This window comes from Oryctolagus cuniculus, chromosome 14 (assembly GCF_051225735.1).
Source record: "Oryctolagus cuniculus isolate XC-2025 breed Fujian yellow rabbit chromosome 14, ASM5122573v1, whole genome shotgun sequence".
Taxonomy (NCBI): domain Eukaryota; kingdom Metazoa; phylum Chordata; class Mammalia; order Lagomorpha; family Leporidae; genus Oryctolagus; species Oryctolagus cuniculus.
Window position 1 is genome coordinate 38,639,893 of NC_142880.1, and position 12,491 is coordinate 38,652,383.

Below are 12,491 nucleotides of genomic sequence, written 5' to 3' on the forward strand. Positions count from 1 at the left end.
CCCAACAACTGCGTCGCTCCCAATAGCCGGGACCTCTCTTGCAAACCGAGCGAGGTGCTGTTCTTCTAGAAATGACCCACTGAGGGAGGTACTTCAGAATCTCTTCATTCAAACTGTTTTTCCTTATCCACACTGCAATGGGTAAACTAAGGCAATAAATAGCATTCTGCCAGAATGTTTGCACATCTGCAGACCTGAGCCACAGATTGATAAATGATCAATGAGTAAATTAAGGCTGGAGAGAGCAAAAAGAGGCATCTGTTGCATGTGTCACTTGCCTTGAGAAGTTGGAATTAGGCCAACCCTCTTTTCTCCTCTGAGGGTCGCCACGTGCAGGTGAACGTCCCGTGTATTACTCTAAATGCTGAGCTTGGAACACCCAGACACCAAATTCATTTTAACTAGGAAGTAAGCGAAGTGGATAAAGGACTTAAAATCCCCAGAGATGAATCACTCGAAAATACAGAAGCAGCCGTGCACTGTCCATCTGTGGTGCAATCGCGGGCTGCTTCCTCTTACCACCCAGCCTCCTTGCAGGTGAATCTCCCCCAGTCACCACTTGCAAGGTCTACTCATGCTTCCAAGGCAAGTTCAATGCTCTCTTCCCATAGCCACCTGCAGAAAATGTGAACTTCATTAATAAAAACTCAATCCATAGTCCCCAACATTTGTCCTGAAAGTATAGCTCAGTAGGACAGGAAGACTGGTGAAGCCTCAGAGGAGGCTGCTCCCCCAAGTTCTTGGAGCAGCTCCATTGTTGCACCAACACAATGACCTCTGAGAGGAGAGAAGGAGAATGCGCCTTTATTAATGCCCCAGTCCAAGCACAAACCCAAAGTCCATCTTTGCTTTCTTCATAGCACAGCCAAGGAAGGAGTCTCTCCAAACCCTGTTTTATGAAGGCTTGGAGACTTTGGTTAAGCACCCCCAAAACAGCTGCCTCTGTTTCTGCATCCATGTGGAATCATCATTGAAAGAGGGTGCTGCCCTCCCAAAAGAAGTTAGAGAAGCCCTGTCATAGTTGCGCTTTCATGGACATAGGGAGAGACGATAAAGAAGAAATTAGAAAAACATGCTTGATTTTGCCCATCCGAGATGATATTCTCACTGCTTCAAACTTCTAGACAAGACACCCCCCTCCCTTAGGTGTCTCTTTGCTCCTTTTAACTTTGAAATCCAGCCCCATAATTAGCAAATTAGAAGCTTAGAAACTTAGTGCTCAACACCATGTAACAGAGCCTTCTACTGGAGGGCACAGTTGTGTATGATGGTTGACCCTGTGGCTGCTAGTCTGCAACGGTGTGAGTCCATGACCCCAGCTCCAGCACCGAGTCGTGGGCGCCTTAAGTCACGTGACTTTAAGCCCTCAGTCTGCCATTTTGTAAAATGATAACGATACCCAACTCATAGGATTGATGTGGTGATCAAATAAGATATTCCACGGCAAGCTCAGGACAATGGTTCCCGTATTCTAAGTGCTTCGTAAATATCAAATGCATAGTTGTATCCTCATCATCAAATGCAAGAGTTTCACCAACTGCTTTTCTGGCCAGCTCTTCCCCTTTCCCAATGCTTGCATTCAAAAGATTTACAAGTTCTATGCTGCTGACCTCCAGTTTGACGATCCCTGTACACCAGGAACAGCCATCTCATGAATCTATCCCTGTGTGCTCCACCTCTGAGTCTCGGCAGAATCCTGCCCCTTCCTGGCTTTCCTGGGGACATTTTCCTGGGAAGTGGTTTAAAAATGCCAAGCTCCAAACATAGAGAGAAGCCCTGGGGGCCACTGCATGCCCACCCTCCGTGGGCGCAGGTCAGTGATAACCTGTGTTCTCCCCGTCTCTGTCTCTGCCAGCTGTGTGGGAAGGAATTCAACCGCATGCACAACCTGATGGGCCACATGCACCTGCACTCGGACAGCAAGCCCTTCAAGTGCCTGTACTGCCCGAGCAAGTTCACGCTCAAGGGGAACCTCACCCGTCACATGAAGGTCAAGCACGGGGTCATGGAGCGGGGCCTTCACTCCCAAGGTAACCACCCTTCCAGGAAGCTCACCGGGCTGAGTTCGGGGGGCTGAGTTCCACGGGAGATGCGCTTGCTTCTGTTGGACTTGACTTTGCAGGGGAAGGGGCAGTTATTGTCCAGCAAGGGAGTACCAGCTTCAGGACCCCAGCAGAGCAGCAGGAGCAGGTTTACCATGTTACTCAAACTGTGTGCTGCTTTTCTCTGGAGGTCCCAAGTGAAAGAGAACTAGAGAGAGTAAAGTGGAATGTCAGGATGAGGCTAGCTGTCTGGTGTTTGGTCCTTTGGTCTGGACCCTGCATTGGGGGCTAAAGGAACTTCTGTTATCTCTATTTGACACATAGGGGGGTTGAGGCTTGCCCCAGGCATGCTCAGCTGAAAAGTGGCCAAGTCAGGATTCGAACCCAGACCTTTCTGAGTCTGTGTTCTTTGCTCTACCCACTTCACCGTGTTGCTGCTAAAAAACACAGACATGCAAGCTCTGCTGTCAGCAGAAGTGGGTCTCCCTTGTGGCCACCACCAGCTACACCCAAGGCCATTGTTCCGCTTGAGTAGATCTGAGGAGCTCGTGGGCAGAGTAAAGGCTTATGGGTCCCCCAGCTCTGAGTCCTAACAGAACTAACGAGAAGCTCTGGCTACTTTATCCCACAGTCCTAGTGCCCTTAGCAGTCATGGGCTTATGTCCGAGATCTGCTGAATTCAGTGGGGTTGCCCCTGACCCATCTCCATAAGCAGTCATTCAACAAACAGGCACTAAATGTACCTCTGGCCAGAGCACTGAACCACTTGAACGGTAGAGACATCTTCACCTTCTAGGAGGCCCATGTGTGGAGAGAGAAAGCAGTCTTTTTTTTTTTTAATATTTATTTATTTATTTACTTGAAAGTCAGAGTTATACAGAGAGAGAAGGAGAGGCAGCGGGGAGCGGGGGGGGGGGGTCTTCCAACTGCTGGTTCACTCCCCAGATGGTCACAATGGCTGGAGCTGTGCCAATCCAAAGCCAGGAGCCAGGAGCCTCCTCCAGGTCTCCCACGCAGGTGCAGAGGCCCAAGGACTTGGGCCATCTTCCACTGTTTTCCCAGGGCACAGCAGAGAACTGGATTGGAAGAGGAGCAGCAGAGACTAGAACCGGTGCCCATATGGGATGCCGGCGCTTCAGGCCAGGGTTTTAATCTGCTGCGTCATAGCGCCAGCCCCAAGAAGACAGTCTTACATATAATTTGCAACATCACATTAACTGATTTTTTTAAAAAGATTTTTATTTATTTATTTACTTATTTATTTTCAGGCAGAATTACAGACAGTGTGAGAGAGACAGAGAGAGGTCTTCCTTCCATTGGTTCACTCCCCAAGTGGCTGCAATGGCTGAAGGTGCACCAATCCAAAGCCAGGAGCCAGGTGCTTCCTCCTGGTTTCCCATGCAGGTGCAGGGGCCCAAGCACTTGGGCCATCCTCTGCTGCTTTCCCAGGCCACAGCTAGTATGATCAAAGCATGAGACCAGACACTGGAGGGCCATTATTGCTCACGCCTGCAATTCCAAGGCAGAGACTGTGTCCATCCTCCAATTGTGTAAGAGGAGCAACACCTCCAGGAGTTTACAAACTTCTCGAGGGCAAACAGGAAACCTGCAGGCAGAAGTGGGATTCGGACTCAAGAGTTTGTGGATCAAGCCCGGGCTCCTACCCTAGGCAGAAATGTGGGCTGATTTTCTGCTTCTCCCTTGCCCACCCACTTGTCAAATGGGCGTGGCAGGTGGCTCACCCCACCCCAAGTTCACTGGGACTCTTGGGTGATGGGGAACTGGTCAGCGCAAAACTGGGCTGGAGTTTGGGCAAAACACTAGACATTATTCTGCTTTAAAAAAAAATGAAAGCAGTTTTTGCCTTGAGAATGTTTTTCTCTTGAATTATTCACTGATTCTTTAATTGCCTGAGCGAGGCCTGGATTTTTCCAGAAGGTGAAGTGTGCTCAATTGCCAAGGAGATATATAGGGCAGATGGTGTATGAGGAACTAGTCCTCCGTCGAGACACCTGCCTTGGGGACAGGTTTGGGGGCATTGGTTAGGATCCCTGCTGGGGTGCCCCCAGCCCATATCAGAGTTCATGTCCTGGCTGCTCTGCTTCCAATGTAGCTGCCTGCTGGTGCCCCACCCCCACCCTGCCCCGGGAGGCAGCAGGTGGTGACTCAAGCACTTTGGTGTCTGCCACCCATGTAGGAGACCCAGATAAGATTCCCAACTCCTGCCTTGGCTTGCTGTGGGCATTTAGGGAGTGAGCCAGTCATGGAAGATCAAAGGAAAATTTTTAAAAGTTTAAGCTTATTAAAAAATGAAGGAGGGGTCGGCGCCGTGGCTGACTTGGTTAATCTTCCGCCTGCACCACCGGCATCCCATATGGACTCTGGGTTCTAGTCCTGGTTGCTCCTCTTCCAGTCCAGCTCTCTGCTGTGGCCAGGGAAGGCAGTGGAGGATGGCCCAGGTGCTTGGGTCCCTGCACCCGCATGGGAGACTGGGAGGAAGCACCTGGCTCCTGGCTTCGGATCAGCACAGCGCCAGCCTTTTTGGCCATTTGGAGAGTGAACCAACTGAAGGAAGACCTTTCTCTCTGTCTCTCACTGTCTATAACTCTACCTGTCAGATAAATAAATACAAAAACAAAGGAAAGCAATTCCTGAGCTGGTCACCATGAGTTGCCCCTAAAACTCAAGCCCTAAAAGGCTCCCGATGGCACTGTCACCCTGGGTGACATTTGAGCTCTGCCCATGCCTGCCAGACTTCCAACGGTTTTAGCGTTTTCACCTACAAAGGGCGTCAGCATTTTCTCCACGCCAGTTTTGGCAGTGGATCCAGAATCACAGGAAAGATCGACAAGCCCCTGCCTGTCCTCTGACAAGCTAGGACCCAGCATCATCACCTGCTGACAATACCATGGAGCAGGCACAGCCGGAAGTCAGACCCCCCACTTCCTCTTAGCATCCCACCACCCAGAAGCCGCTCTGGCTGCACCCTGGGTCCCCCACCCCCACCCCACTCTCTTCCTGCTTCTGCTTTTCCGTATCCCCTGTGCCTGGAAGATGGAGCAAATGAAACACTACCTTGTATGTGTGCTGGCCCCTGAGGAGCCCAGGCCTGCAAGGGAGCCCCTCTCCAATCACTGCTCCCCACCGAGGCAGCTGCCGTGCCAAGGGGCCGCCATGGCAGAATGGCCTCCCCAGCCTGCACGGAATCTGGTTTTCCCAGCACGAAGGCACCTCTTGATCATCGCTTCATTTTTTTTCCTTACAGTAAAATATGTTCCTGTGAAAAGAAAATGTACAAACTCTCTCAGGATTCAGCCATTCTGAGGTTTTGGCATACATTCTTCTAGACAGGAAGAACTGGGATGCATTATAAAGAAGGTTTTTGTAAAACCTAAAATACACAGAGAACACCTTTTTTATTTATGATCACTAGTGGGTTTCCACATCCATTACCCATAGCTCACTATGTGGATGGACCGTTATTTATTTATAATCAAACGTCTGTCCTCCAATAGAAAAATCACTGTCGCAGTCTCACTGTAACAAAAGCAAAAGGCAGCAGTGAGCGCCCCGCACACAGAGATCCCGCGCACCTGCCTGCCTGGATGCAGGTGTGAATTCTCAGCGCATCCTTGCCGAGTCAAACCTTAACGCCTGAGGCTTTTGGTACACGTTGCCAAATTCACCTTAAAGCGTTTATATCACCGATTTAGACACTATTTGTGACACCCCTCCCCCACGCCAACGTGTTACTGGGAGTTACGTTTAAAAACACACACACACACAACCAGAATGAGTTCAACGGCCCCGGGTACCCACCCAAGGGCCCCCTTCCTCCGCTCTTTCTCCGATGCGTCAATTCTGGCTCCGCTCCCGCAGGTTTGGGAAGGGGCAGACTCGCCCTGGCGCAGACGGCGGGCGCACTGCGAGGTCTGGAGCAGGAGGAGCCCTTCGACCTGTCCCAGAAGCGCGGGGCCAAGGAGCCAGCCCTCCGGTCGGACGCGGACAGCGCGCGGGGCAGCCCCTGCCGCGAGGACGAAGACGACGACCCGAGCTACGAGGTGGAGTCCCCCAGCCCGGGCCCGGCCCCCCAGAGCCCGCCGCGCAGCGCGCCCCAGGATCCCCCGGCCGAGCCCACGCAGGCCCCCGAGGCGCTGGGAGAAGAGGGCGAGGCCGAGGTGGAGGCGGAGATGGAGGTGGAGGTGGAGGCCGCGGCCGCGCCGCAGGAGGATGCGGAGGCGCGGGGCCAGGTGCACCCGGGCGCGGGCGCACAGGGCGGCCCGGAGAGGCCTGGGGCGCGCCGAGACGAGCGGCCCCGCCTGCGCGCCTTCCCCGGCCCCCGGCGCGGCCCCTCTTTTTCTGATTACTTATACTTCAAGCACAGAGATGAGAGCTTAAAACAATTACTGGAGAGGAAAATGGAAAAACAAACAGTGCTTTTAGGGATCTAAGTGGACGGCTTTTAAATGACACTTGGAAACGGAGAAGCGGGCAGTTCAAACGTAGCTTTCTGCACGCTTTGTCACCAGTGGGGGAAGGGCTCCGACTAACCCGCAGGCACCTTCCCTCGGACTGCAGGGGCTTCGCAAGCCATGCGCCGCCCCTGCGATGACTGTGCATAGCTAGAGACCCCCGCCAGCTCCCCAGAGCAGGTGCTTTCCGAAATCCCCTTGTCCCTTGACTAACACGCAGTACCTGGGCAGTTCCTTTCTAGTTGCAAAATCGTGGTGCTTGATGTGTTACCTTGTAACTATGTAGCTGAATTTGTGACAGTTGTATTTGTCCAGAGAGCGGAGAGTAGTTATTGTGTACATAAAAGTCGCCTTTATGAAAGCATCAGAAATCCCAGAGATGACACAGGAGGGTGAGCTGGGGACGATGTTCTCAGGGTCTGGCTGCAGACGGGAGAGATCTACAGAAGATACATTCTCTTTCCTGTATCCTCCTTCCCAAAGGGCGGTGGGCAGTGCTTGCAAATGGTCGGACCTGTCTTCTGCTTCAGCTGCCTCCGCCATAGGGGGCATCCTGAGCATTTCCAGGTCCTGGCGCCTCCCCCAGAGCAGAGCTCCCTCCTGGAGACCATCACTGCCCTCCCCCAAGGGCAGGCTGTGTGTGTGCACTCGCGCACACGTGCTCGCAAGCCTGCGCCTCAGAGCAGCTGCAGGGACAGGTGTCACCAGCAGACAGAGCTGGAGCTGGGGGTGGGCGGGAGACTGAGCCCTCCCAGGAACCTGCTCTGACTTGCCCTAGGTGTTCCGGCCACCACTCCTTACTCAGAGGGAAGGCTGGACCGGTGTTCTCAAGGCTGACCTGACAGTGGGGTCTCCCAGGGAGCCTTAAAAAAATGTGGCATCCACATTGCCAGGTGTGGGTTCCTTGGAGCAGCAGGGACTGGGAAAGATTGACAGACTAAAGGCACTCAGCCCTGGCTGGGGCTCCCAGGACCCTCCCTCCCACAGACTCCAGCCACAGGTCTGCTCAGGGCGTCTGCAGAGGAGGGGAGACAGCGATCCCACTGCCTGCTCGCCTGCCAGTGAGAGCCTCATGAGGGGACACACGCCCACCCTGTGTAGCGCACACTTCTTGCTAGGAAGTGATGCCTGCGAAGGCCACGGCCACTTGCATGAGGGTTCTTCCAGGTGCTTGAGCCCTGGTTGCAGGGAGGGAGGGGGACTGTGCAGGGGGCCCGGCTGCTGGGGTTGCCGGCCGCATGCACATGGCTGACTCTAAGCAATGACCCGGTAGGTACTTCGTCTAACTGCCTCTTGGTTGGCAGTGTCCGCTCTTATTTTTAGACTAGGTACTGTTTATTATTTTGCTTCCTCTCTCCTCCAACTTCCCAGTGCATTTCTTTAGAGGACCTGGTCCCTCCCCAGCTGCTGGGTGCCTGTGCTGTCTGCTAAACTGTTTCCCCACCAGCTTCTTCCGCTCCTCGGCATCCCCCACCCCCACCCCACAACCTCCATCTCCTGCGCCTGGGCAGTGGAGACCTGTTTCTCCTGCGCCTTCCTCCATATTCCACACTGACCCCACTCCCCCACCACAAAGTGCAAAAGGTTCTGCGGCTTCCTGCTGCCCCACCCCCCACCCTCATCCCACTGGGGTCTTGAGGCCACAGCCCCTGCCAAGAGGCTGGTGGAGCCAACACTGTTGGTTCTGCAGTTTTCAGCATGGCCTGACCTAGAACCTCTCCCAGGTCCTCAGAGGGGGCAAGTTCCCTTTGTAAAGACTTCACAACCCTTTTTATTATGGCCATGTTGAAACACACACACAGAACAATCCACTGTTCGTGGCCCACCACAGGGCTTCTCCAGGTCCCAGTGTCTGTTCATTGTAACTAATGGTCCATCAGGGCCCCCAGGGGAATCTTCCAGGATGCTGGCAGGGGGCTTGGCGAGGCTTCCAGCCCTCAGGGTCCTGCTGCTGCTTTCTCCATTCAGCAGCCACATTGAAGGACCTACTGTGTGCTGTGCAGGGTCGTCCACGCTGCAGACTTCCCACTGGTTCTGGATTTGCCTAGCGGAACAGGGGCCAGGAAAACCCAGCGTGCCGGCCCTGGTTCTCTCTCTGGGGATGGGTGCTGAGCAGGGGACAGTCAGGTCTGGAATGCTGGCTGCAGAGTTGTGTGTTGAGGACCTGTGGTCCCTCTTAGACTCTTGCAGAGTTGCTGGAGGGGACTCTCAGCCCCCGTGTCCACTTCTTTCAGGGAGCTGCAGCCTGGTGTGTGTAGTTATCCCCAGTAAATTTTTGTTTGGAGAGGGGAGAAAGGTCTGGGGAAAGTAATACAAGTTTCTTAGTCAGCAGAGTGTTCCTAGGCCGGTTGTCGGGTTTTGTTGTTGGGTTTCGACTCTGAGTAGGAGAGACTTCATCAGCTGTAAACTGGTGGCTGACACAGCACTGAGCACCTGAGAACCAAGGCTGACGTCGGTTTTGTGAGTGGTCGAGCCAGCCACATGTTGCTTTGCCCAGGACCCTCCTGGTTTATAGTGGCTGTCCCAAGATAATTGCTAATCGTGTCATCTCAGCCCTGAAAAGTGTCCCATTTGGATGGTACATGACAAGGGCATCCCACGCATGAGTGCAAAGTGAAGGGAAGGGTTGGCAACCTGGCCTGGTGAGCTGATCATCAAGAAGCAGGTGCCATCCTCGGAGCACTAAGGAATTGAAGCCATTCAAGGTGACTGGCGCTTCCCGGGCAGGACAGCCTGCCATTCACCACGTCGTGACACTCTGAAAATAGGTCACTACCAAATACTTTTCAGGCTTTTGGCCACTGTCACATTGAATAGGCCAGCGAACCAGCCAAGTGGCAGATTTTTTTTTTCTATGATCCTTTTCATTCTGGTCTCTGATCACCTCTCCCTGCTACTTTTCAATTCCCCTTTCATTCTTTCTTTGTGAAAATTGGACTCCCCATGAGCCTGGAGCTGACCTTTCTGAAGCCCACGAGAGGAACTGGCATGTTTGTATGTGAGTAGTTGCGTGGGAAACTCAGTGTGCATACTGTATTTATTAAGCCCTGAAGGCATTTAATAAAATATTAACATTGTGTTTCGAATTATGATCCTTGTCTGCTTCGCTGGAACAAAATGTAACAGAGCTAACATTTAAAATCCTTTGCGTATTTGGACAACATAATGCCAAATGTTGATTTTGTACAAAACTCTGGCTTGCTATTTAAGAACTAAAATGCCAAGTGTATAGCAACCCAAGTTGTGAATATTGCTCTCTGCTTCCTTGAAAAGGTAATTTACCTGAAAATAGCATGTTTCCTATATTTTGTTAATTTAAGCAAATAAAGATATGTTGGAAAAGCTGAGTTAATTATTTGCAAATACTTGGAACTTGCAAGGCAGCTGATATCATCAAGCATCTCAATCTTGCCACTATTCCCTCTGGTAGGGTGGTTCCCAGAGTTTGGCCCCCTGGCCCTTGGGAGACAGGGGTGTTGGAATCTCCCTCCGTCAGGGCTTTCGAAAACGGTCATGAACTTCAGCTCATCTGCAGGCAGGTGATGTTTTCCTTATCCTCTTCCTCTTTCCCATTCAGAAAAATTCATTCTGGAAGGCTGTCCCAAGTAAAACGGCAGGTGGGAGGCAGGATTCCTCATCTGCCACAGGGTCTTTGTGAAAGCCCCCGCCTCGAGACGCAGTAGGCTGCCGTGAGAAGAGCACGGGTTCTCATCCTGGGCTGCTGGGGCTCAGCGTCTCCCTGCCCTGCGTCCGGGCTCCGGGGCCTGAGACCCGTTCATGGGCCTCTGTGAGTTTCTGTGTCCGCATGGTGAAGATGGGACTGGAACCTAGACCTTCCCCAAGGGTGGCTGTGAGACAGACTCAAAGGCACTGGTCTTGCGCTGTGTGCTGTGTTTGAATCAGGCATGACTGTGTCAACAGCGCGGCCAGAAAACAGAGCAAATCAGATCTCTCTCGTCGACAGAGAAGCTCCAAGCCTTGTCAGCTTGGGCACTTGTCTATTTTGAAGGAAGGAACCACTCTTCAGAACAACAGCAAACCACAACACACACACCCAGGGTCTTCAACAAGTTAATGAAAAAATACATACAGGGATTTCACTCTTTTTTGCACAAAATAAGCATCTTTTATCTCCATCTTTCTCTGATTTTTTTTTTTTTTTTGCCCTCTGTCTGTCCACTTGGGTGTTGGTCAAGTTCCCTTCACAGATCTTCTTTATTTATTTATTTTTTTTTTGATTTTTTTTGACAGGCAGAGTTAGAGAGAGAGAGAGAGAGAGAGAGGTCTTCCTTTTCCATTGGTTTACCTCCCAAGTGGCCGCCACTGCTGGTGCACTGTGCCGATCTGAAGCCAGGAGCCAGGTGCTTCCTCCTGGTCTCCCATGCAGGTGCAGGGCCCAAGGACCTGGGCCATCCTCCACTGTCTTCCCAGGCCACAGCAGAGAGCCGGACTGGAAGAGGAACAACCAGGAAAGAATCTGGCACCCCAACTGGGATTAGAATCCAGGGTGCTGGTGCCGCAGGCAGAGGATTAGCCTAGTGAGCCGAGGAACCACTCTTCAGAACAATAGCAAACCACAACACACACACCCAGGGTCTTCAACAAGTTAATGAAAAAATACATACAGGGATTTCACTCTTTTTTGCACAAAATAAGCATCTTTTATCTCCATCTTTCTCTGAATTTTTGAAGTCACCTCATACGGAACAGTGTTGCAGGCCTTGCACTGTGCCAAATGGTTTATGCACTCATTTCATCTAAGGCTCACACGTCCCTGGAAGCCAACCTTATCCCTGTTTTACTAATGAGGAAATGGAAGTTGCGGAGCATGAGATGATGTTCCCCAAACCAAGCACTTCCTTGCTTCCAAAGCACACAGCTGGTAGCACGGTGGGTTCTCTTGGAAGCAGATGCAGACAAACTTGGGTGCAAGACACTTACTAAGGATCAATGCCAGTGGAAAGAAGGGGGAAGAAAGAAGACTAAGCGAAGAGAGAAACTAACTGTGGTGCAGCCCCCAAAAACCTCAGCCAGCTTGGCGGGAAGCCCTGGGCAGAAGTTGCCCATCAGGGTTGTACCACGTGGGGCAGAAATGTTCAGGTCTTCACACTCTTGCCCTGTTCCATCACCAGATGGTGGCTGTCTCAGAAAGGCGTAACCTTTGCAGCTGGGGCCACCTTGCAGGGCTGGCAGCTGGCAGCTGGCTGCTGGCTGCATTGTCACATCTTAGGGGCAGGCCCTTCCTTGGAGACAGACTGGGTGACTCACCTCTGCATCTCCCCGCAGTCAACCCTCGGCGTCACTCCAGGCCACTTCTTTCTGAGGCCCCGTGCGCCATCTCCTGCAAAGTCATTGGGCCTCTCTTCCTGATGGCGAACTTAGAGGAGGGGGTTAGGACGAACTTCAGTGCACATGGCTGCAATGAGTGGAGGAACCAACGCAAATACTCTTGTCCTCTTCCCCCATTACCCGGTGCTGTGTTTGAATGTACCCCCCAAAGCTTCGCCTGTTGCAAACTTAGTCCCCAAATTCTGTCGTTGTTAGTATCGGGAAAGTGGGGGAAGGCTTAGGGAGGTGATTAGGACTAGACAGGTTCCTGAGAGTGGGGTCCTCATGATAGCGTGAGTGGTTTTATAAGAAGAGGAAGAGACCTGAGCTAGCTCCTTTCTGATGCCTCCACTATGTGATGACTCAGCAAGAAAGCCCTGGCAGGTGGCTGGCGTCATGCCCTTGGGCTTCCTGGCTCCTGTGACTGTGAGCTCGATAACCTCTGTTCCTTAGAAAATCCCTGATCTCAGGTATTGTGTGACAGCAACAGAAAATGGACTGGGACCCCCTGCTAGATTCTCATTCCCTTTAGATAGATACCACCTCTCCAGGTCTCAGTAGCTTTCCTGTTGACATCACCCAGATCCTCATCCCCATGGGGTCTGAGCCTGGGTCAGCAAGCCACTATGGACTGAATGTTTGTGTCCCT

At 52.3% G+C, this 12,491-nt stretch overlaps 1 protein-coding gene and 1 long non-coding RNA gene across 2 annotated transcripts in view; one reads left to right on the forward strand and one right to left on the reverse strand.

Moving 5' to 3' along the window:
• ZNF366 (zinc finger protein 366) overlaps positions 1 to 9,856 on the forward strand; it is a 65,969-nt gene extending 56,113 nt beyond the window's left edge. The window contains exons 4-5 of the mRNA XM_002721109.6: positions 1,856 to 2,030; positions 5,922 to 9,856. Of these exons, the coding sequence (XP_002721155.1) occupies positions 1,856 to 2,030; positions 5,922 to 6,493 (747 nt within the window). The 3' untranslated portion in view covers positions 6,494 to 9,856. The remainder of the gene's footprint in view (positions 1 to 1,855; positions 2,031 to 5,921) is intronic.
• On the reverse strand, positions 2,869 to 5,998 carry LOC103352323 (uncharacterized). Its single transcript, XR_007914360.2, has 3 exons — positions 5,862 to 5,998; positions 5,118 to 5,319; positions 2,869 to 3,118 (listed from the first exon to the last, which is right to left on the reverse strand). It is a non-coding gene; the product is annotated as an uncharacterized LOC103352323 (long non-coding RNA).
• Positions 9,857 to 12,491: the final 2,635 nt, after the last annotated feature.